General features: G+C 40.3%; 3 protein-coding genes across 9 annotated transcripts in view; 1 reads left to right on the top strand and 2 right to left on the bottom strand.

The window, feature by feature from the left end:
• Nucleotides 1-1,257: 1,257 nt before the first annotated feature.
• Nucleotides 1,258-9,191, bottom strand: mok (MOK protein kinase). Of its 4 annotated transcripts, none has more exons than XM_015017538.1 (12): nucleotides 8,887-9,191; nucleotides 7,409-7,523; nucleotides 6,520-6,609; nucleotides 6,381-6,451; nucleotides 6,227-6,305; nucleotides 6,046-6,094; nucleotides 5,249-5,433; nucleotides 5,074-5,175; nucleotides 3,658-3,831; nucleotides 3,045-3,195; nucleotides 2,786-2,971; nucleotides 1,258-1,909 (listed from the first exon to the last, which is right to left on the bottom strand). In XM_015017538.1, the coding sequence occupies exons 1-12, from the start codon at nucleotides 9,137-9,139 to the stop codon at nucleotides 1,832-1,834; spliced, it is 1,533 nt and encodes a 510-aa protein (XP_014873024.1). In that variant the 5' UTR covers nucleotides 9,140-9,191; the 3' UTR covers nucleotides 1,258-1,831. The 4 variants fall into 4 exon arrangements, with proteins under 4 accessions (XP_014873024.1, XP_014873025.1, XP_014873026.1 ...); XM_015017539.1 differs by having other exon boundaries at nucleotides 5,249-5,427; XM_015017540.1 differs by lacking the exon at nucleotides 8,887-9,191 and adding an exon at nucleotides 8,519-8,876.
• On the top strand, nucleotides 9,105-22,362 carry nemf (nuclear export mediator factor). 2 transcript variants are annotated; one of them, XM_015017532.1, is made up of 32 exons: nucleotides 9,105-9,191; nucleotides 10,261-10,329; nucleotides 11,055-11,157; nucleotides 11,697-11,822; nucleotides 11,897-12,045; nucleotides 12,118-12,185; nucleotides 13,059-13,148; nucleotides 13,254-13,327; nucleotides 13,772-13,842; nucleotides 13,906-13,981; nucleotides 14,051-14,191; nucleotides 15,157-15,365; nucleotides 15,439-15,606; nucleotides 15,700-15,763; nucleotides 15,843-15,931; nucleotides 16,591-16,694; nucleotides 16,761-16,823; nucleotides 16,914-17,026; nucleotides 17,817-17,874; nucleotides 17,993-18,051; nucleotides 18,248-18,368; nucleotides 18,567-18,771; nucleotides 18,857-18,899; nucleotides 18,980-19,029; nucleotides 19,983-20,112; nucleotides 20,195-20,272; nucleotides 20,348-20,548; nucleotides 21,168-21,203; nucleotides 21,281-21,387; nucleotides 21,460-21,503; nucleotides 21,573-21,652; nucleotides 22,183-22,362. In XM_015017532.1, the coding sequence occupies exons 2-32, from the start codon at nucleotides 10,271-10,273 to the stop codon at nucleotides 22,258-22,260; spliced, it is 3,057 nt and encodes a 1,018-aa protein (XP_014873018.1). In that variant the 5' UTR covers nucleotides 9,105-9,191; nucleotides 10,261-10,270; the 3' UTR covers nucleotides 22,261-22,362. The 2 variants fall into 2 exon arrangements, with proteins under 2 accessions (XP_014873018.1, XP_014873017.1); XM_015017531.1 differs by lacking the exon at nucleotides 9,105-9,191 and adding an exon at nucleotides 9,959-10,142.
• A 290-nt stretch (nucleotides 22,363-22,652) lies between these two features.
• The window catches only part of klhdc2 (kelch domain containing 2), a 16,676-nt gene continuing 15,885 nt past the window's right edge, over nucleotides 22,653-23,443 (bottom strand). For all 3 annotated transcript variants that reach the window (XM_015017542.1, XM_015017541.1, XM_015017544.1), the window contains exon 15: nucleotides 22,653-23,427. The gene's annotated coding sequence lies outside the window, so the exon portion shown is untranslated. The remainder of the gene's footprint in view (nucleotides 23,428-23,443) is intronic.

Below are 23,443 nucleotides of genomic sequence, written 5' to 3'. Positions count from 1 at the left end.
AAGGAAATAAAAAAATGTAACTGAAGTCACCTAATTAATATTCTGTCATTTAATCATCAGTATAAATAATCCATAAAGTCTGAAAAGTGCGGCATGCACATCTGTCTCCAACATTTTCCCTTCAGGAAATGGAATTTAGCTCCGCCCATTTTCCCATCCACTGTGATGTTTTCCTGTCTGCACATCCCCTCAGCATCATGCTGCCTGCACCATGTTTCACTGTTATAAGCTGAAAGTGATGCATTCTTCCCACTTTGTTTTTCATCAAAATCCCAGGAAAACTCATGGAAGTTTGATGTAACATGACAAAATGTGTTGAAGTTTAAGGGTGTGAATACTTCCTGAAGGCACTGCAAGTAATTTTACTAAAACAATTTGTGTGCAAAAATGATCCGTATCGCTGCTTTCCTCATCGCGCCCCACACCACACAGGAAGTCACATTTATTATCCAAACTCCCTCAAGTTTGGAGTTTTTGCTGGAAACCAGCCATGAATAAACCCGCCTGACACGAGTTTAAACCTAAAGTGTTCATTGGGTAAAAAATGTAAATAATTTGTGAAATATTACCGAGGTGTAAACATCTATCACCTGAAAATATGGACCATTAAACGTTTCATAAGACAATACAGGGGATTACATGGTAATATGTTCAGGTTCAGGGCCAAAAGTGCCACAATACAATTGCAAATGCAGATGTGTTTAAAATGATGAAATAATTACATACAATTAAAGTTAAGTTAATCTTTGTTAGGCTGCGTTCACACAGCAGGTGTTGGTCAATTCCGATTTTCTTTTTTCATGCTACAAATTAAATGCGACCGCAGACTTCTGCGTGAGCGGTTTTGCGACCCGCATGCGCAAAAGAACATTGACGTCACACAGCAGCGCATTGTTTACGGAAGTAATAATGGACGCCGCTGTCTATCGATCATTCTGAAAATGTTCAGCAATGGGAGCCGATAACACCGTCCCAAGAGGAAAGTAAGGGGATTTAATTCACAATCTGCTGCTTTGTGAACGTAGCGTGACGCCTACATACGTCATGTAATACTGATTTTTGATTTGTTGAGCTCCACAGCAGATTCCCAGCAGACCAATCAGCTCCTCTCTAACACTGTCTTTCGCTCGTTGACTATTAAATTACCTTATTCACTATTAGCATGTAATTAATTTTAATATTAGAACAATTAAACATAAATTGTGTATTTTATGATCCGTAAAAGTGTAAAGTCAGACGAGGATCAACAGGAAAGTATTAAAATGATTATTTTATTCATTAAGGGAGAAAATCTCTCCAAACCAACTCGGCACAATGTGAGAAAGCAATAAACCATGAATCAATTGAGATCAACCACATTTCATGATTCTATTGGAGTGGCCTAGTCAAAGTCTGCCCTCTGATGTGTCAAATTTAAAACAATGCAGCAAAGATTGGATTGATGTTCCTTGTCCGACATGTAAAATACTAATTTTTATCATGAACACTTAATAGCTGCTAGTTTTAAGGGGTTGATCACTTTTTCACACAGAACCAGGTATATTTATACTTAATGGATGAAATAATCATTAAACACTACTCCGGTTTTTTGTTATAACAAAAAAGCAAAAACAAAAGAAATCTGTAGCGGGAGGCAATTCTTTTCCACAGCATTGTAATAACTGAATAATTTATTTGTTGAATTGCAGCACATTTTGGCCGTCCATCCCAGCAGTCACTGAGAAGATGGCAGCTTGTTGTGTAGCAGGTTCCTCCGGGTTTTGGCTCCGTTTTGCGGGTCGGTCCGGTTCAAGCAGGCGGATTTTAATCTGAAACGGCTGGATTTTGGCTCTCAGGTTCCTCCTTCTTCCCGCTCCACAGGTGGCATGCAGAAGTTTTTCACCGTTATGCAAGGCATCTCGTCCTCGGGCTGTGGAGAGAAAAAGGTCACAGGATGTTTTCCTGCTTGCAGCTGCAGCAGCTTTCCTGATATGAAAAGACTCAACTGGGGCCTGAACACACAGAGACGAACACGGTGAAAACATGAGCATCCAAACTACAGGATCCTCATGACAGTGGTGTAGTAAGTATGCCGGGCCAATCGGTGGCACTGTGACTCTGCCAGAGAACAACACCAAAAGCACAGGGGCAGCGTTGCCAGATTGGGCAGGTTTCTGTACAATCAATCACTTTTTGAATGCCTGGAATTCTGTCAAAATTGGTAAAGAAAGAGTCACTATGTGGTGGAAAACAGAAATCCTGGTGCGACTTCATGATCTAGAACGTGCAGTGGTGTGTTATCACCATTGTAAATCGAAAACCAGTATAATTTTCTGCCAAAATTTTGACCTTAATCTCAGAAATGTTCTAGAAAAAATCAAGGATTTTTCTGAGTTTCAAAACTTCAACATTTTCCACTTTTAAAACTCAGAAATTCCCAACTTCTTTCAAGAAAATTTCTGAGATGGATCTAAAAATTTTTAGTTTCTTTATACCAATTTTTTGACTTTTCAAACTCAGCAGTGTTTTGGTTTCTTTTTCTCCCTGTAATGGCCTTCATACACCATAATATAACTGACTTGGCACCACAAAAAATGAGATAAAATAAATAAAGAAATATTAGTCATCGTTTAAAAAAGACAGGCCAAATGGAAACATGAAACCAGCGTTCTGAAATGCATTTGGTTTTAAAACTGATTGTTTCTGGTCTCAAGACGCCCAATCCGTGCGGACGCTCAGCCTAAACGACAAAAATCCTTTAAGGATTCACCGAAAGTCGTCTCTGTGTGGACGGGGCCTTGAGCACCTGTGGCTGGCACTTTTTTGGCGAGATGGGCGGCAGTGTCGGCTTGTGGTTGAGGGTAAAAGCAGGAACAGCAGAGAAAGGGAACGGAAACTGATGTCCGTGAGCGGTCATGTTGAGTCTGGGCAGCTGCACCAGGTTGGGGGCGTTCCTCCGGCTGTGGGGGTCCGCCGCTCGCTTCGGGTTGTGCTGAGGAGAGACGGAGCTTTTCACTGATTCATCCGTTTCTCAGGCCGACCTGCCGGGTTTGTTGAAGGCTTACGTTTACTAGAGGCGTCTGTCTGGGGTGCCTTCCTCTCAGCTGTTTGCCCAGTTTGGTCAGTCGCCAGCTGTGCGCCGACTTCACGGTGTTTCCCTTCCCGTCCAGGTTCTCAGAAATCCTCTGAAGCGTCTCTGATTTCTTCTCTCCCATCCTGAAACACAAAACCAAGTTTTCTTCTTAAAGATGGCCTATTATGCCTCCTTGAACAGGTTAGGTCTATGAGCGACCAAACAGCACAAAATTATTCTTAGATAATGAGATTTCAGTCTGCATAGTTCTGCCTATTTTTGGCTGTTTTAAGGCATCTTGTCACTTTAAATCCAAATAAGCTGCTGCTGGCCACGCCCCCCTACTCAACGCTTACACACCTGAAAATGGCTGAAACAGATGCTCAATTATACAGCCACCCATCTTTGAAAAGCATTAGCAGAGCCTCCTACACAACCAAGTGGTAAAATCAGCTGACCAAATGTGATGAAGCTCTGCTTGGGTTGCTAAGTAACGGGCTGGACCTCTGCAGAATGTGGCCAATTTTTTTTTTTTTTTTTAGCAATTTAATAGTTAAAATAATCAGTACATTAATTGATATCTAAAGTAATGGTTAGATTTGCACCTGATTTCCCTGAAGTAGGTGTGCTTCAGGGCGGTGTCTGCGGAGATGCGCTCGTCCGGGTCGTAGGCCAACATCTGGTAAAGCAGAGAGATGGCCGGTGCCGGGCAGCTGGGCAGCAGCCGCGAGATGCCCGTTCCTTTCTTTGGAGGGAAGTTGAATTGCATCGCTCTCGACCTAACAGCAGGAAAAAAGTGAGTTGGATCTACTGACTCTATGTCTATACATGCTACCTTCATCAGGTTTTGTCTGATTACAACCAAAAACCAGAGAATTATGAGCATCATGGTGATGAAGCAGACCGGTCAGTTTAATGCAGGGTTAGGCTCGACATCAATACCGCAATATTTCTGATTAATTAGACATTTCTGTATAGATTTTTTTGTCAAAGTTATGCCTTAAAGTGCACATTAACATGAATTCAACTTGTAACAAATAAAAATAATATATTACAGATAGAAATGAACACATTCAGAGAGCAAATTTCTGTTAATACTAAGCAGCATTTTATGCAAAACAGCAGTTCGTGGCAATATTAGGGCGTCACTGTTGTATTTATATTTGCACACAGAATAAAAGTGTTATGTACATATGCTGTGTATAATTTCCAGTGGTGGGCAGACTTCCACTAATACACTAAATTCTCATTTAGTGCTTTAACATTTTGCAGACTTTGAAAACAATTAGCAAACTTAGCTTCCCCTAAATTAATTTTAAACTCTAAAGCACTAATTTACTTTGCTGTTTTGTAAACTGTCAGCTGAATAAAGTTCAACATCTGTATTATAATTTTTCAGGTTAGATGTTCATATTCAGTTCCATTTCCTCTCCTTATGTTTCCTTTTTATTTTTAAATAAATTTTATTGAGCATGTGGCAAGAATACAACAAACAAATGAAGTACACAGAAAAATATGTAACATGCTGCTGACACATGGTGTGTGTGAACATGACTGGAATTAGCACTTTAGCATTAGCAGAGCTAATGTCTCTGATTAGCGCTCCAGGGTTAGCATAACCAGCTAATAAAGAATGTAAAGAATAAATAATGTTTTATGCATTACAAAGTTTACTGGAAATCTGTGGTAGAACGGGACAAAGATGTCAGTCTCATTGTTTAGACCAGGGGTGGGCAGTCCTGGTCCTGGAGGTCCGGCGTCCTGCAGCTCTTAGACGTCTCACTAGTCCAACACACTTGAGTCCAACAGCTGAATCTTCTCCTCAGTGCAGTCAGGTTCTCCAGAGTCCTGCTAATGACCTCATTATTTGACTCAGGTGTGTCGAAGTTGAGACACATCTAAAAGTTGCAGGAGGCCCTCCAGGCCTGGAGCTGCCCACCCCTGGTTTAGAATGTGAAAAAACGCGTAAAAAGTCAAAACGGTGTGAATACTTTTGTGCAGTCGGACGTTTTTGGACTCACTGTTTGAACTTCTGCAGCAGACTTTGATCTGGTGTCCCCAACACGTTGTGGATCTTGGCCACCTGGTCCAACTCGTTGGCTCCAGGGAAGAGAGGGCTCAGGCTGGAACACACACACACTGGGTCACGCCCGTCCCGCCAGAGGACCCCGGGGACAGGCGGACACGTCTCCTCACCTCAGGATCTCAAAGAAGACGCAGCCGGCGCTCCAGACGTCCATCTTCTGGGTGTAGTAGCCGTCAGTCAGGAGGCACTCCGGCGCCCGGTACCAACGCGTGGAGATGTACTCGGTGTGCGGCGGCTTGGAGTACACACTGCGACACGAGCCGAAGTCGCCCAACTTCAAAACGTTTTGCTGCAACTCACAAGTAAATCAGTGACAACATGTTTCCTGAAATTTGACTCTTTTGTTTTGACACACCTGTGTTGAAATATTGGGGTCATTTAAGGAGTTTTTACAGATACGCTGAAAAACAAAACGCTGCAGTGAGTTGGTCCAAAGGTTTCTGTGGGAGGAGGGGACCTCCTCCTCATCTTCAGCTATGGATGGATGGATGGATGGATGGGTGGATGGGTGGATGGATGGATGGATGGAGGGATGGATGGAGGGATGGATGGATGGATGGAGGGATGGATGGATGGAGGGATGGATGGATGGTTGGAGGGATGGATGGATGGGTGGATGGATGGATGGTTGGATGGTTGGATGGATGGAGGGAGGGATGGATGGATGGATGGATGGAGGGATGGATGGATGGAGGGATGGATGGATGGTTGGAGGGATGGATGGATGGGTGGATGGATGGATGGATGGAGGGATGGATGGATGGATGGAGGGATGGATGGATGGATGGATGGATGGGTGTTGCAGCGGTTTTGTTTACGTTTCATGACAGTTGAATTGTCTTTAAATTGTTTTACTCCATAAAGCTGTTGGGTGTCTGAACCTTTCTGTAAACTTCAGTGATTTTACCTTGATGAGAATATTTTCAGGTTTTACATCTCGATGGAAGATCCCACACCTGTTAAAAAACAAAAACAAAATCTCAGGTATAAATTCTGATTATTTTCAGTCTAATCAGACTTTGATTATTTTCAGTCTAATCAGACTTTGATTATTTTCAGTCTGATCAGACTGGTGTTTTGTGCTGCACCTGTGCATGTGCTCCAGGGACCTGCACAGCTGGTACATGTAGCTCTTCACTGTCTGGTCAGGCAGAGGCGTCCTCCTTCCTGCAGAGCCACAAACCTCCTCTGAGCACTTCCAGCTCCAGTGAGGACAGAGAGCGTCTTCCTGAGTCGTCCTACCTTGTATGAGCTCATAGATGTTCATCTCCATCAGTTCGCATATCAGAGAGACCGTTCCTGTTCCCTTGTCACTGAAACATTGGGTTAAATTAATACGGCCCACATGGCAGGTGAATATGTGGCTGTGAGCAGGACTCACTATATCAGCTCATGCAGCTGGATGATGTTGGCGTGAGGGCTGAGCCGCTTCATTGCCTGGACTTCCCGCAGGTTGTTGGCCTTTTCCAGACTTCAAATCAAATGATGTTAGTATTAGTGAAACAGATAACTGAATATTTAAATTATATTGAACACATAATTTCACATGAGGATACAACAACCTACATTGGAACAGATATTTTGCTTGCTTGTTTAAAAATAACACTGAAAAATTAGTTTTTAATCTTTTTTTTTAACTAAAATGACCAATTAGATTAATTTGTTTGGTGTCAAATCACAGCCTACATATTTTGAACCATAGAAATCCTACATACTGTTCCTGATGGGCATTTTTAATAGACGGCCACCATTGTTGTAATGGAGAATATGTGTTTACACAGCTAACCAGAAGGTTAGATTCACTAACCACCAGCCTGCTGAACAAGAATCTTGGCTCCGCTAAAGCTAAACTGCTAGCTGCCAGATGAATACAAAATAAGTGACAGGTATCGCTAAACACATTAAAAAAATAGTGAAAGCCAATACCAAAAAGTTAAATTATTATTTTTGAAAATGAGTGGAAGCTAACACTAAACTGCTACCTGTATAAAAAAACTAGCATAAGCTAATGCTAAACATATTTTAAAAAATTAGCGGAAGATAACGGTGACCAATAAGATGGAGGCTAATGAGATGAAAAACATGCGACCTAAGGGGTGAACATACAAACATTTATGCTAATGTCCACACTTAAAAGATATTTGCAGTAATATTTTGCACTATATTAAATTATATAAAACATTCTTCAACTAATATACAACTTCAAAGTGCAAAGTCAAAGTTAAAATAATAAAATCCACATTAATCAGAATTTAAAGTGAAGAACACACCTGTTAATTGTCTGCTTCATGGTTTTACAGGCATAAAACTTCCCATCTTTAAGGTTCTGAGTTTTCAGCACCTCAGAAAAGGTGCCCTCTCCAATTTTCTTGATTATTTTATAACCTGTAGTCATGGTAATAATAAATAATCATGTTAATCCATAACAGTAAAAACACATCATATAGACAGATTCAAATACATACAGTCACCATCTGCCATTATTATGAAACAACAAACAACACAAGTTCAGTTGATGATGTTATTTGGTAAAAACCTCTCATCCTGAGCAAGCATGTGGCAACAGTGGAAAGAAACAACGTCCCTTAGCAGGAAGTGAGTTGAAAGGGTTTAGAAAGCAGACACAATCAATGTGTAATCCATCAATCGATTGACATGTTTTCAGCTCATTGGCTCTGATCAGCAGGTCAAATCCTGAAAAACCTCAATTTAATTGTCCTGTTCATTAAATTAATTAAAAACGATTTAGCTTTTTTTTTTTTTTTTTTTAAGATTTTGGTGAGACAGATATTGTACCTCTGGTCAATTTATTGTTGGTTCTCCAAAGTACTGACAGCAGAGGTGCCAAAAATTTACCACAGGTTATCTAATTTGTCACATTTTGGTACTGAGTCATTCATTCACTACATCCATGATTAGATTTTGCGAAATGTGTTTATTTTGAGGATTTTTACACTTCTTTACCAGGTAAAACAATACATTTGCCCATCTACATCAAATAATTCTTTAAATCTCTGAACTTATGACAAATTTGTTCTGAATGACATGCTCATTTGGTCACTTTGAGGCAGATTTATAAGTTGAAATCTAAATTATTCGTACTGTATTTTATTCATTTTGTTATTATTATTTTTAAAGCGACCTTTCCCACCCAGCTTTATTGCCCCAGTGGAAGGAGGGCGAACACTCACCAAAAATTCATATTCAATTTGAATAAAAACAAAATCAAAACTAGTTTTTGTCGCTTTATCTATGTATTTCTCTTCATCTGCTTCCAATACAGAAACGTGCATTATTTGAAGTAAAAACGAGAAACTTCAAGCAGTTAAATTATGAAAAATAAACCGGTCAGCCTTTTTTTTTTTTTTTTTTTTTCTTACAGTGCATTCCTTTGATTGTGTCCTTGCGCATGTTAGTCGGGTATCAATAGCCAGCGTATCTAGATAGAACATGTCATAAAAACTCTAAAAAAGACGCGGAAATTGTCTGATTGGAGCTAGCTTAGCCCCACTGCTGCGCCCTGTTAGCTGACCGTTGCCTTGGTAACGGAGCACGCCTTCGCCCTCCGCGCTGACCTGAGGAGGAGACGGGAACTCTGACAGGAGGTCTAACCGCCGCAGCAGCCCGGACCCTCGGCTGGAAATATTACACTTTAAAGGCACAATAACCCCCCTCCTGCGGGATAAGCTTTGTTAATCACTGCAGGCCCAGATATTAGACCGAACCGAACCTTTATTCGCGGTCTTACCTTTCCTCCAGAGGTGGCTCGTGACCAGCGCCTCTGACGTTTTCTCATTGGGCTGCAGGTTGTTCAGGGTTTCCACGCCGTAGTTCCGCACACTGTTAATCCAGTCCGTGTCAGGGGTTGTCCTGCACGCATTTCTCAGGCTTGCCCTGTTCTTCACGTCAATGAGCCAGTTGGAGTAGTGCATCATTGGTGCACACAGACAGGTGAAGAGCAGAACATGAGCCCGCTGGTTTACAGGAAGGAAGCGGCTCATTCACTGGATGAATAAAAGCAGCATTACGCTCCCAGACGCCCGGTCATGTCAGGTACAAAGCTTTCTTTCTATTCACCGATGCTGACTGATGCGAGTAAAAGGCGTGGACCATTTCATTTTTGTACCCAATAGGCTTCCGTAAAAATCTCTTAAAGGGTTGGAAGGCGTTAGCGCGTTTGCCATATTGTGAGTGGCAGGTTCTCCTTGGAAACACCAGAGTTGGGTTTTCAGTATAAAATAAACACAAATTTTTGATTCATATTTAAATAAAATATAAATGCCGATTTTAGAATTAATATTGTAATAACTGAGATTAAATGAAACATCATAAACTGTTTAGATTAAAGCAGGGATGTCAAACTCATTTTCATTTCGAGTCGCATCAAGATCATGAATGTCGTCAAAGGGCCGGTTGGTAACACATTGTTTGTTAACAATTTGTTAAAACATTGTAGTTTTTCTGTGATTGGTATTTCTTAAAATGTAACAAGTTTTATCTTTTCACATTGATGTAATTTGGTCCAATATAAATGAAAACAGATTTGACTGATAAAATTATACTTAAGCACACAACTGTTAACGTTTCAGGGTCAACATAACAACATAACAGCCTTCAGGGTCACATAAATAGTTATGGCCTTGAGTTAGACACCTGTGGTTTCAGCCTGAAACCCTTTAATCTTTATTATTATTATTATTATTATTATTATTATTATTATTATTGTGAACCACCATAACACCTGATCTATGTTTTTGGACGTTTCCGCAAATATACCCCTCACCTCACAATATGGCGTCGACGTTGACGCACTGTGCGGTCGCTCGCACCTGTGTGTTTGCGCATGTGCAGAACTCCCTGCATGATTTTCTTGTTGCTGCTTCGGATATGTAACGTTCTCAGTCATTACATTACAAACATAACTTCAACGTGGATCTAACTCACCATGAAAACCAGGTTTACCACCGTGGACATCCGGGCAGTTATTGCCGAGATCAATGCCAAGTAGGTGACGGTTGTTAGCAGGAGCTAATGCTAATTGGCCATCTGCTAACAAGGCTAATGTTGATTTATTTACACATGTTGATCACTCATTCATTTATTTATCGTCTTTCCTTTCCAGCTACATCGGCATGAGAGTGAATAACGTTTATGACATCGACAATAAGACATATCTGATCCGTCTACAAAAGTAAGGACAGCTAGAAAACTCAAGTTTTATGAGCCTTTGCTATAAAGAATATGACACTATTACAGAGATGTCTGCTTTGCTATAATTATTACTTGATATGTTAAGGGTTTCTGATAGTTTATCGTGACAACATCAATACAAATAAAAAGCAACATTTTGTTTCTAATGCTATTGATAAGGGCAAATATTTAACTAAGAATGATCTGATTTTGTCTCATTTCTTTCTCAAGACCAGAACATATAAAAGCTTCTTAATCCAAGAGGATTCATGAATCAAAGCACAAATCTCAAACCTTTAATTGATTTTAAATAAACGCAAAAAGTACATTGTAGCACATTATGTAGATCACCTGTGTCAAAGTTAAGGCCCGGGGGCCAAATCCTGCCCGCCTCAAGTTTTTATGTGGCCACATTAACTTTCATAATACAAGTTGTCTAAATATTATTTTATCAATCAAAGCATTTTTTGTCTGAAATGATAACAATGTGAAAAGATATTAAATATTTAATTTCAAGTAGTCCTCATTAATTGCAGACACAACTATTTATTAATATTTTAACAGTTTAAGGGGAAGTTTTATCACTGTGTTCTGCCACAGCCAGCCATTTGAGCTACATTGATAGTAACGCTCAGTAACAGTGCAACAGGTTGGAGTTTTGTTTAATGTCCGGCATTAGGCCACCATGTTGAGCAGGGTTGACCCCCTGCTGTACTGCTGTTTCAGGCCCGACAGCAAAGCCGTTCTGCTGATAGAGTCCGGGACCCGCTTTCACTCTACGGACTTCGAATGGCCCAAGAACATGATGCCTTCAGGCTTCGCTATGAAAGTAAGAACCTCAACAACCAATTCATGGTTATTAATACCCCTTAAAGTTACAACCACAAACATCAATGTTTTTTATTAACATAAAGTAAAGCATATTATTATTATTAGTAGTAGTAATACGTGACTGTACTATAATTCTTTGTGGGAATTTCAGGAATAAACAAAAAATTGCTAAATAAAAAATCCCCAAAAAACAAAAAAGAAACATGTGTTTGTTATTATATCTCAATTTATAGTATTAGATGTTTTTTTATTTATTTTTTTAGCCAAAGACGTGTAAAGCTGTTAGAAACACCTGCAGCTGTTGACTCAGGGTTGAAACTATTTCCTTCTCATTATTAATCATTCATTCAAGTTGTTCAGTAAAATCCACTGAAGTTTGTAACATCCAAACATTAACTCAATGCAGCTGCGTTTGTGTTTTTATTTTTCCGTCTTTGAGTGAGTTTGGATATTTAATGTCATTATTTTCCACATTTGATCGTTTTTTCCTTCACTGAGTTGAATCTGAAAATAGAAGCAGCTGTTTTTGCTCCGTAGTGTCGGAAGCATCTGAAAGGCCGGCGGCTGACTCAGGTCAAGCAGCTGGGAATCGACAGGATCGTCGACATCCAGTTCGGTTCCGACGAAGCCGCCTACCACCTGATCGTCGAACTCTACGACAGGGTCAGAACAGTTTCAGAACCACGACAGGTGTGGTGCTGGTACCGAACACGCTGACCCGGCTGTTTGTCCACCAGGGTAACATCATCCTGGCGGATCATGAGTACACCATCCTGAACCTGCTGAGGTTTCGCACCGCCGAGGCCGAAGACGTTAAGATAGCGGTGAGGGAGCGGTACCCGGTGGAGAGCGCCCGGCCGCCAGAACCGCTCATCACTCTGGACAGGTAGCGCCAGTCATAAACATCCCATAATCCACTGAGCCGTAACCAATGGAAACGCGTCTGAATGTCCTACAGGCTGTCAGAAATCCTGAGCAAAGCTCAACATGGAGAACAGGTGAAGAAAGTCCTGAACCCTCATCTGCGTGAGTATTCGTCCAAATCATGGTGTCTTAAGCTTCTAGAGACTCATTCAGTAATTATTTATGGAAACTTTCAGTTGGAACCAGATATTTACATACTCTGCATTAAAACACAAACAGTTCTCATTTTCCAATAATCTAAACTGGGGTTGAAAGTTACGGTAGCTAATTTTCCTGGATGATAAATTGTCCCATAAATGATAATGTTGTTATGAGACTTTTTTCAAGTAATGTTACGGTACTGATATAATAATCGCAGTACACATTAGAAATTAAAGGCTAATAAACTTTAATTTCAATCACCAGGCTGAAGAATTTTGTTTTCCAGGTTTGGTTAAAAAAAAAAAGAGAAAAACAAACTATTATATAAATGAAAATAATCAAACTCGTTTAATTTTCAATGCGATTAATCGATTTTTTACTTATTGATTAATTTAGAAAACAATCAATCAATCGTTAACTGGAGAATACGAAATAAATTTTTTTGTAAAAGAGCAACAAACTCAAACTGTAGAAATAGTACATACAAGAAAAGGCTTAAAAATCTGCAGAATTGGCAATTTTAAAATCTAATTAATCAAAAAAAAATAAAAATCAATGACTAAAATAATCATTATCTGCAGCCTTAGACTAAACTTCCAGTTTTAGGTCAGTTATGATTATTTAGCTAAATGTTCCAATAGAGAGAAACAAATATTGTTTTTATTAATGTTTTAGTCGTGAAACATGACATTACGTTACAGATTCTTCAGATTGAGGCTGAGCTTTAATGCTAATCTAAATTCATGACTTTATTCTCCCATCCTGAAGGAAAAAGAGTTTTATTCAGCTGTAAATCTGTTAATTATTTAACAGAATAAGTCATTTTCCCTCCAGCCTACGGAGCCACTCTGATTGAACACAGTTTGATGGAAGCTGGCCTGCCAGGCTCCTTAAAAGTCGACAGTCAGGCCGACGTCGCTGAAGGTACGCCGGGCCAGTAGGAACTTTCCATCTGCTTTTTTCCTTCCATCAAATTTTCCTTCCATCACATCAGTGAACAAGCTGCGTTTTATTTCATTTGTTTCTCAGTTGCTCCTAAAATCCTGGACGCTCTGCAGCTCGCTGAGACGTACATGGACAAAACGGAGAAATTCAGCGGAAAAGTGAGTAAAAAATAACGTCCTGCTGAGAGTCTGTCTATTTTCAGCATAATCAGCAGATTTTTGCTAGAATATTTTTATTCTGACTGAAATACGTTTTTATTGTTCCTTTTATCAGTTTATGTTTGGGTTCAAGTTAGTGTATATTTAAAGACATAACTTTGATTTTTTTTAAATAAACACAAATATCTAATTAATCAGAAATCTTCTGACCCTCCTGCAGGACTGGTGCGACCCTCCAATGGGTTGCCACCCCCATGTTGAAGACCTTTGTTTAAAGCATTTTATTGTAGCTCACATTTTGATTTGTTATTAAAATGTATGTCCCACTTTGTGTTGGTCTGTCTCATGAATAAATAAATATTGTAACCTCATGAAATGTGAAAAGTTTCAGTGTACTTCTTAGTTTCATATTTTCCATTCATACAGTTTTTCTGCTGTATTTAGGGTTTCATCATTCAGAAGAGGGAGAAGAAACCCAGCTTGGCTCCTGGGAAACCCGGTGAAGATCTCCTGACGTACGTTTCCTCCCTGCTGGTCGCTTTCCTTCAGTTCGCTCCAGTAACGTTTTCCCCTCTCAGGTACGACGAGTTCCACCCGTTCCTCTTCGCCCAGCACACCAACAGCCCCCATCTGGAGTTTGAGACGTTCGACAAGGCCGGTATCACCTGATCGATAACTTCCTGCCGTGAAGAGAGAACGCTGACAGAAGTCGTTTGTCTGCAGGCGGTGGATGAGTTTTTTTCCAAGATGGAGAGCCAGAAGATCGACATGAAGGCCCTGCAGCAGGAGAAGCAGGCTCTGAAGAAGCTGGAGAACGTGAAGAAGGACCATGAGCAGCGGCTGGAGGCTCTGCACCAAGCGCAGGTAAAACAGGCTCCTCTCAGGCCAGGGGTGTACAAACTTTATGCAACAGGAACCACAGCTGTAAAGCTAAGAGAAGTCAACAATTCTAAAAGCCAACTAAAAGCTGAATATTTTAATGAAAACAAATGTCCTGCTTTCTGTATAAAAAGCATTTAAATGTCAGTTTGGATGATTTTTATGTCAGGGGTGTCCAAACTTTTCCCCAAAGAGCATTAAGCTCTGGCCAGGAACCAAACCCAAAGACAACTCTGTGAAACATGTAAAAAAACATCCAACTTATTCAATGTTATTTTTTCACTAATTACATTCGTTTAACATAACTTCTGCCTCAAACCGCCTGATTTCAGACGGCCAAAATTTTATTATTAAATATTATGTTTAATGATAACCAGATAATAAAGATATTTAATATTTCATATGACTCACATCAGATTTTATTTTATTCCCACAGTTTTCATGGTTTTTTGGTCGTTTTCTTGTCAGAAACCTTTTCATTTTTTGCTTTGATGAATTTGATTGTCAGTCTATCAGAAAAACATTGAAATAAATCATTTTAACTTATATTTTATTTAAAAAAGACTGAATAACAGAAAAGAAAAATTATGAAGAATGTAAGAATTGAAGACTTTTTTTTATTTTTGCGTTTTATTTTTCTGATTTTTTCCTCCAACCTTTTGAGGCCCCCACAGCGCCCTCTACAGGCCCCACTTAGAAAAACAATGTGTTCTTTTAAACAAATCTGTTTAAAAACAAAAACTCTTATCTAGAGTTATGGATGTTTGTGGTAGTATGTACTCTTAGATTAAAATGAAAGCAGAAAATGGGACAAATTCTACTCTACATATCCAATAACGGCCACATGGAATCATTCCGAGGGCCTCAAACGGCCCCCGGGCCTCACTTTGGACACCCCTGTTTTAGTCTGTAATGTGTGGCGGATGGATTCAGCTGAATGTGTGTGACAGGAAGTGGACAGAGCGAAGGGCGAGCTGGTGGAGATGAACCTGGCGGTGGTGGAGCGGGCGCTGCAGGTGGTGCGCAGCGCGCTGGCTAATCAGGTGGACTGGACGGAAATCGGCGCCATTGTGAAGGAAGCGCAGGCGTCTGGCGACCCGGTGGCCTGCGCCATCAAGGAGCTGAAGCTGCAAACCAACCACATCACCATGCTGCTGAAGTACGCTGCTGCAGATCTGCAGACCAACACCCGCTTTACAGGAACGCACTTACCTCCGCCGTCATTTCCACAGAAATCCCTACGTTTCTGATGAAGAGCAGGAGGAAGAGGAGGAGAAGATCAGAGTGGAGGAGAAAGGAAAGAAAAACAAGAATAAAGGGCAGAACAGGAAGCTGCAGAGGAACAAGCCGATGCTGGTGGATGTGGATCTGGGCCTGTCGGCGTACGCCAACGCCAAGAGGTTCATCTGGAGCAAACAGCTCAGAAGATTCAGGATTTATGATTAAAATCCTTAAAATCCTTCAGCTGGATGAAGTTTTATTGTTACTTTCAGATACTACGACCACAAACGCAGCGCTGAGAAAAAGGAGCAGAAAACCATCGAAGCTGCAGGCAAGGTGGGGAAGCTGCTAATAAAACTATGATTTAATCTGTACTCGTATTTACTCTGACCTTCGACCCTTTTAAATTGTTCAGGCCATGAAATCTGCAGAGAAGAAAACGCAGCAAACCCTGAAGGAAGTCCAGACTGTCACCACCATCCAGAAAGCCCGCAAGGTCTACTGGTGGGTCGACGAGTTCTGGGAACATTTCACATGAGCAACGACACGGAGCGCAGCAGGAAAATCATAAATACACTTTAAAAGTTTTTATGAATAAAATCAGAGACGTTTGCATTTATTTATAAGTATTAAAGACAGGCTAGAAATTATTATTATTGTTCTGAACCTGGCTCGCAGTAATACGAGAGAAAAATCTGAATAATATGAGAAATCAATCAATCAATCAATCAATCAGTAGAATATATTAACATAAAAATATGAGATATTGTACAATAGTCATGACACTAGGAAAGTCATTACTAGAATAAAGTCGCATTATTACGAGTAGTTATACGACAATAAAGTTGTAATAATATAAAAATAATGTCAAAATATTACCAGAACTAAGTCTTTATATATGAATGAAGTAATAGTACAATATTAAAGTATGAAAAATATGTGAATAAAGTTATTACCAGTATAAAATTGTAAAAACATGAGAATAAAGTCATAATATTTGAATAAAGTCGTAGTAATAAAAGGTGCGTTTCTTTCCTTCCCCTTCCCCGTTGGTCGATCACATTAGATCCCAGAAAAGCCCTGAAGGTTTCTGGATGTGAAACGTTAAAGCGTGAACATTCTGGAGAAACTCGATCAACCGGCCGTTTTCCTCCGTTCCTCAGGTTCGAGAAGTTCCTGTGGTTCATCAGCTCTGAGAACTACCTGGTGATCGCAGGGAGGGACCAGCAGCAGAACGAGATGATCGTCAAGCGCTACCTTCGCTCAGGTGAGGCCGCCTGCCGGGGCGTCTGCCTGACCTCTGTCCTCTGACCTCTGACCTCCTCTCCTGCAGGTGACATCTACGTCCACGCTGATCTGCATGGAGCGACCAGCTGCGTCATCAAGAACCCGTCAGGTTCTGTCTGCCGGCCCGTCTCCTCGGCTCAGTTTTCTTCTTCTTGTTTTTAGCCGAAGCATCTTCATCGCTTCTCCTCCTCTTCCTCAGGCGATGCCGTTCCTCCCAGGACGCTGACCGAAGCCGCCACCATGGCCGTCTGCTACAGCGCTGCCTGGGATGCCAAGATTATCACCAGCGCCTGGTGGGTCCACCACCATCAGGTTAGTCGATTCTCACCCAGAAAATAACGACTTTATGCTTCAGAATCCTGTAAAAGCTGCAGTTACTGAAGGTTTTCCTTCCACTCAACTTTCCACTAACACAGTTTGTAAACCTTGTTAGCAGGTTGCTAACTTGTCACCTCTCAAGTAAACAGTTTATTATTAATTATGTAGAGCAGAGGTCTTCAAGGTGGGGGTCTGCAGGGGTCATGAGATATATTTTTAAAAATTCAAAATTGTCTTTAAATATTATGACAGAGTATTAGGGCCATAACAATAAAAAATATATTACAAAAATAAAACCGTAATGCTACAAAAAAGTTGTACAAGAATTTAAAATTATGAGTATAAACTGCTTTGAGAATAAAGTCATAGTAACACACACACACACACATATATATATATATATATATATATATATATATATATATATATATATATATATTTATTTATTTATTTAAGAATAAACTCACAAAATTATGAAAATAAAGTCATACTGACTTTATTCTCATTGTTTTAAAAGGCAGCCATGCCTCATCTCTGTATTCAAACTTTAAACTAAAAATGTGAAATAAAGAAAAGACCCCTGCTGTTGAAGATAATAAAAAATAAAAAATATTTTATTATTGTTTTTTTATATATATATCTGTAAGCATGTAAATTAATGGAAATAAACCCAGAAATTGGCTGCAGTTTAGAAATTAAAATAAAAACATTTTTAATTTTCCTAAAACATTAAAAACAAAAATGATATTGGTAAAAAATGAAATGTAAAGTGTGTGTTTTTCAGGTGTCTAAGACGGCTCCCACTGGAGAGTATCTGACCACTGGAAGCTTCATGATCAGAGGTACGAGCCTTCATCACTTCCTGTCCATAATACCATCACTTCCTGTTTGCTACAATGAGCAGCAAATACATTTACCTGGAAATATTTATTTGCTTTTTTTCTAATTTTTGCTGTTCAGGAAAGAAAAACTTCCTTCCTCCGTCCTACCTGATCATGGGCTTTGGCTTCCTGTTTAAGGTAAGCGAGCGCTGGGGTCACCTGGGGTCACACGGGGTCACACAGGGTCACACGGAGTTGCCTGGGGTCACGCGGGGTCACACAGGGTCACGTGGAGTCGCCTGGGGTCACGCGGGGTCACACAGGGTCACGTGGAGTCGCCTGGGGTCACGCAGGTTCTTTCCGGTTCCCACCTGCTCCTCTGATTGGCTGACAGGTGGATGAGCAGAGCGTGTTTCGGCACCGCGGCGAGCGAAAGGTGAAAACGGTGGAGGAAGACCTGGAGGAAGTGACATCGAGAGCTGCTGAGCTGCTGGAGGAAGGGGAGGAGCTTATCGGTACCAAGACGAATGTTTCAGATCAAAACTCATTTTATTATCAGATAAACTGGTAATATAAAAATCAGTTTTTAAATGACAATTTCACTTATAAAGAGAGATTTTTTTTAACTTGGTTTTGATCCAAATTTCAAACGTTTTTAATGATTTATGTCGCTTTTGAAAAGCTGCTGGACTCGTTTCCTCCTCGTTTCCTAGGAGACGACAGCAGTAATGAAGACCAGGGCAGAGCAGCAGACGAGGCGGAGAACCATAAAGAAGCAGAAATGGCCGCCGCCGCGCAGCCGGGCGACATGGAGGACGACGGGAACGACGAAGACAGCGGCGTGGAAGACGAGACGAAGAGCGACCAGTTCAGCTTTCCAGACACCTCCATCTCCCTCTCCCACTTACAGCCAATCAGGTAGCGTCTCCGTCCAAACAGGAAGTTCTCCTTTCTTCCTGCATGAACGCGAAGGAAACAACAAATCGTTCTTCCTCGTTTCTAGGATGGCTCACAATCCCAGCTTCAAGAACGAAACGACGACTCAGGCAGATATCTGCACCTTTTCCTCTCCTCCAGGTGTTTTATCGGGTTATTTTATTTAATTCCTGATGTTTTGTTCCTTCAGGTTGAGGCGGATTCACAAGGGAAGAAACACATGAGCGCCAGGCAGAGGAGGTGAGCTCAGTTTGTATTTAAGATAAAAAAGCTTAAATCTGTTCTATCCAGAGTTAATGAACCTGTTCAGGTTTGGAAATGTGCATAAAAATGCCAGATTATTTCAGAAATACCTCTGGGTTTTTATCACGTCTCAAACGTGTATATGTGTAATTTAATATCTGGACAAAATAATTAAATATTAATTAGGTTATTTTAACTCATTAATTAGCTTTTCTAAACCTTGACAAAAACAAACAGTAAAAATCTGAAAACATATTTTCACTCCAAACTTTTTCTTTATGTAGATTCATGAGTTGGAATGGCCTAGTCAAAGTAACAACCTCAAAAGATGTCGAGTGGGTGTATTTTCTTATGAAGAATGTGCAAAAGTTTCAGTTTGCAGCAAAAGGAGGTTCTACGACATATTTATAACATTCAGAGGGAAAAGCAGGAGATTTCTGTTTGAAACTAAAACCATTTATCATTTCCTTCTTTTTCTTTATCACCATAAACTTTGTTTTGGTCTGTCATGCACTGCAAAAACACAAAATCTTACCAAGTATTTTTGGTTTCATTTAGTAATATTTTAGTGCACTTGAAATAAGACAAAACTAACTAATAACTAACTTTTCTGCAAAAATTAGGAACTTGTTTTAAATCTATAAATCCTTAACACTGATTATAACAAGGCAAAAATTACAAGTGAAAAAATCCTCATTCTTTCATTATTGTAAGGATTTATTTATTTAAAACAAGCTTTGATGTTTTGCTGAGAAGTTACTTGGTTAGTTTTGTTTTATTTCAAGTGAACTAGACACTAAACTCTTGATTTTGTATTTTTGCATCGTAAAACTTAAAAATATATATTTTTGTGATGGGAAAACGTGTGGGAAGCTCAAAGAAGGAATTGATTTATTATTAACAATGATTAATTTAACGATGCTCAGAAGGTTTTGCCTCTTTTTTTTTAGAGAGGAGAAGAAGAAGAAGCAGAAACAGGAAGATTGTGACGGCGAGGAGAAGTCGGAGGTTTCCTCTGTGGATCTGGGGTCAAAAGGTGGAGGAGGCTCTTCTCAGCAGCCACTGAAGAGAGGCCAGAAGGTGAGACAAACACCGAACCAGAACCAGAACCAGCACCAGAACCGCTCAGGTGGAAAATCAAATATTCCTGCTGCTGGGACAGAACAAGCTGAAGAAGATCAAGGAGAAGTACAAGGACCAGGATGAAGAGGACCGGGAGCTGATGATGCAGCTGCTCGGGGTGAGGAAGGTCGTCCGTGTGCCGCCGCCCCAACGCGGCCCAGATGCTAACGCCCGACCCGTTTCTGCCCTGCAGTCTGCCGGGGCAGCCAAGGAGGAGAAGGACAGAGGGAAGAAAGGAAGGAAGGGCAAGGGAAAGGAGGAGCCTGGCAGGAAACCACAGCTGAAACCTCGAAACATGGCCGCCGACGAGAAGAAACCTCAGCAGGAAGGAGGAAGAGGAGAGGAAGAGGAGGAAGAGGAGAAGCCGGCTGGAGAGCAGCAGCAGGAGGAGAAGGTAGAAAACACAAATGACAAAAAATATTAACTTCTGTGATCTGTACATCAGCATGAGGGATAATTCAGATAATTTCTGTTTAATTACGAGAAAAAAGTCACAATATTAGCAGAATAAAGAAACAGCTTAAATTTAAGAGAAAAATATGTTTTAATGTGAAAAAGGCTGTAACATGACTAACATGGCCGCTCAGTCAGTGTAGAGTATCGTTTCAAAGTTCTGCTGTTTATAATCATTTGATGGAAATGGATTTAAATCAGAAATCTGACCTGGTAAACAAATATTGATAAAATAAAATCATAATATTATGACTTCATTCTTCTAATAGGACTTAATTTGTTTTTAATATTGTGGCTTTATTCTTATAATTAAAAAACTATTTCAGCCTGGCTCTAGTATTTTGTTGATCTGAATTCGAAGTCCAAAAAAACACAAACTGTGAAACGTTTCTCAAACAAGATGGCCGCCTCTCTATGGAAACACCAAAACTCTAGATTGTCCTAAAATTAAATCTCTGGAAACCAAAAATTTGACTAATGGATGATCAATTTATCAGCCAGCTCTAACAGAATGTGGGTTTAGTTGCTTCCTGACTCAGCAGTGATGTAATTTCCTGCAGGAAGACGAGGCGGACCAGGACAACGCCGGAGCGGAGGTGAGCTTCCTGCCTCAGGTGAGTAAACGCCGCTAGTCGGAGCTTCATCCTCTCGGCTTCCTGTCTCCCGGCGACAGGAAGCAGAAAACCTGCTGACGTCTCTGAGCGGCCAGCCGCACCCCGACGACGTCCTGCTGTTCGCTGTCCCCGTCTGCGCCCCCTACACCGCCCTGTCCAACTATAAGTAGGTGTCCAAACTGTCCAAGCCGTCCTCAGAGCTACGGCCTCGGTGTGATGGTGCTTCTGTTGTCCGCAGACACAAAGTGAAGCTGACTCCAGGCTCTCAGAAGAAAGGAAAAGGTAGAAACGATTCCGGATGATTCCTGCAGGTCGAGGCTCAGTGCTGACGTTACGTTTTCTGTTTTCAAGCGGCTCGGACGGCGGTGCTCAGCTTCATCAAGGCTAAAGACGCTTCAGCCCGGGAGAAGGACCTGTTCCGCAGCGTCAAGGTAAAAATATTCACACCCAAAACGCCAGCAGGAAGGAAAACCTCACAGATATGTAACCTCACATTTTTTCAATTTAAATCTGTTAGATCTGTTAAAAGTTTTTCTTCACATATAAGATTCATATTTCTACACGTTTTTTACATGTTTTTAAAATTTATTCAGCAAATATATACATTTAACTAGATGTTTTATATTTATTGAATAATTTATTGTAGGTATATAAATATCTAACATTTTATGTTTGTATTTTTGTTAAATCATGTAACAAATTTTTATTATAAAGAGAACTGAGTTTATTTTAAAATGTGATTAACACTGAGAACCAGAATCTGTTGTTAAACCCTGGTTCTGTTCTGAAGGTCCAACCCGTTACAGCTGAGCCGCTTGGTGGTTAAAATCTGCACCTTCTTGGTCCCTTTATGCATCAATAGTGTAGCTTTAAACACACTGGGTCAGTGGTTCTGTTGGTCCGGGTCTCAGTCTGTCCGGTTCTGTTGGTCCGGGTCTCAGTCTGTCCGGTTCTGTTTCAGGACGCGGACCTCTCCAGGAACATGCCAGGGAAGGTGAAGGTGTCGGCACCAAACCTGCTGGCTGCCAAGAGGAAGTGAACCCGTCCAGATCCTGGCCGCTCCGCTGAGGGGTTAGGAGCTTCAATTGTAAAGATTGTTCTGATTCCATTTACAAAAATATTAGGAATAAAATAAAAATCTGACTCGATTTGTATTTTTCATTTTATTTGGATACAATCTTGCATTACCAACAATTACAGGAGGTAATTTTGTGCAAACGAAGCCAAACTGACAGCGTCGTTTCAGTGCAACGAGATCAGAGGAGCCATTTTATTTACAGCTGTACAGACGGATCAGAACCAGCAGGTGGTTTCTGGTTCCACCGGATCGAGAACTGCAGCAGAATTACCTGAAGCCAGGTAACCTGCTGCTAAATAATCCCAGCCTTTCTGCTCAGATGGGACATTTTTAGTGTTCAAACAAAATGGACATTTAAAAACAGACCTCTAGATTTTTATTTTACATTTGCATGAAGCTAACTTAAAGATGTACACACATTTCAGTGGTTTTCTTAGAGTTCCTGTTCGAGTTGAGAAGGAAGCAGAGGAGACCTTTCCGAGTCAGCAGAAGCCAAAAAGCTCACAGGTTTGGATTTAAAGGGTTCTGGAAGCTTCAAAATATTCATTTGTACCTTCTGACGTTTAAAATCCAGAAGAAATGATGGCTTTATGACTGCAGAGGAGTACAACCAAGTATTGGTGCAAGGATAAGAAAAATATTGAAGTTATGAGCAAAAAGTTGACATTAGAAAAATATATGGAAATTCATACGAGAATAAAGTCATAATGTTACAAGATTTAAGTAATGAGAAAAAAGCCAATGAGTCAAAATAATGGGAATAAACTAGCAATTTTATAACTTCAACACAAAAAAATAAATTAAGATGAAGAATACTGAGCATCTTGTGAAGTTATACTTTATCGGTTTTACAAATAAAGAAAAAAGTTCATCTTTTATCAGTAGCAGAACTTTGAAACGATTGAAAACTAGAATCACAAACTGATCTGGACAACAAACCTTTTTCAATCTTTTTCTAGTAATTTTATGACTTTCTTCTGGTAATCTTATAACTTTACCGTCGTAATTAAAAAAAAAAAATCTTAGTCTGGCCCTAATAGTCAGCTGCATGTGGAGTTATTTCTTCTAGACCATTTTGGTCAAATGAAAAGCTGACCTCAGAACCAGAACCATATCTGAACTTTAACCCTCTTAAGACCATAAT

The sequence above is a fragment of the Poecilia latipinna genome, unplaced genomic scaffold (assembly GCF_001443285.1).
Source record: "Poecilia latipinna isolate Pla-1442-1.1 unplaced genomic scaffold, P_latipinna-1.0 Scaffold2155, whole genome shotgun sequence".
In the NCBI taxonomy this organism is placed as follows: Eukaryota; Metazoa; Chordata; class Actinopteri; order Cyprinodontiformes; family Poeciliidae; genus Poecilia; species Poecilia latipinna.
Note: the sequence above shows the minus strand (reverse complement) of the source record. Positions and strands in the feature narration are given on the sequence as shown.

Coding starts and splice junctions, on each gene's coding strand:
- nemf (XM_015017531.1), top strand. CDS start 10,084: ATGAAAACCAGGTTTACCACCGTGGACATCCGGGCAGTTATTGCCGAG. Junction 16,824..16,913: donor CGTCATCAAGAACCCGTCAG/GTTCTGTCTGCC, acceptor CCTCTTCCTCAG/GCGATGCCGTTCCTCCCAGG. Junction 21,504..21,572: donor CTCTCAGAAGAAAGGAAAAG/GTAGAAACGATT, acceptor TCTGTTTTCAAG/CGGCTCGGACGGCGGTGCTC.
- mok (XM_015017537.1), bottom strand. CDS start 9,139: ATGAGCCGCTTCCTTCCTGTAAACCAGCGGGCTCATGTTCTGCTCTTC. Junction 6,610..7,408: donor ATGAAGCAGACAATTAACAG/GTGTGTTCTTCA, acceptor TTTGATTTGAAG/TCTGGAAAAGGCCAACAACC. Junction 5,428..6,045: donor CTGAAAATATTCTCATCAAG/GTAAAATCACTG, acceptor TGTGAGTTGCAG/CAAAACGTTTTGAAGTTGGG.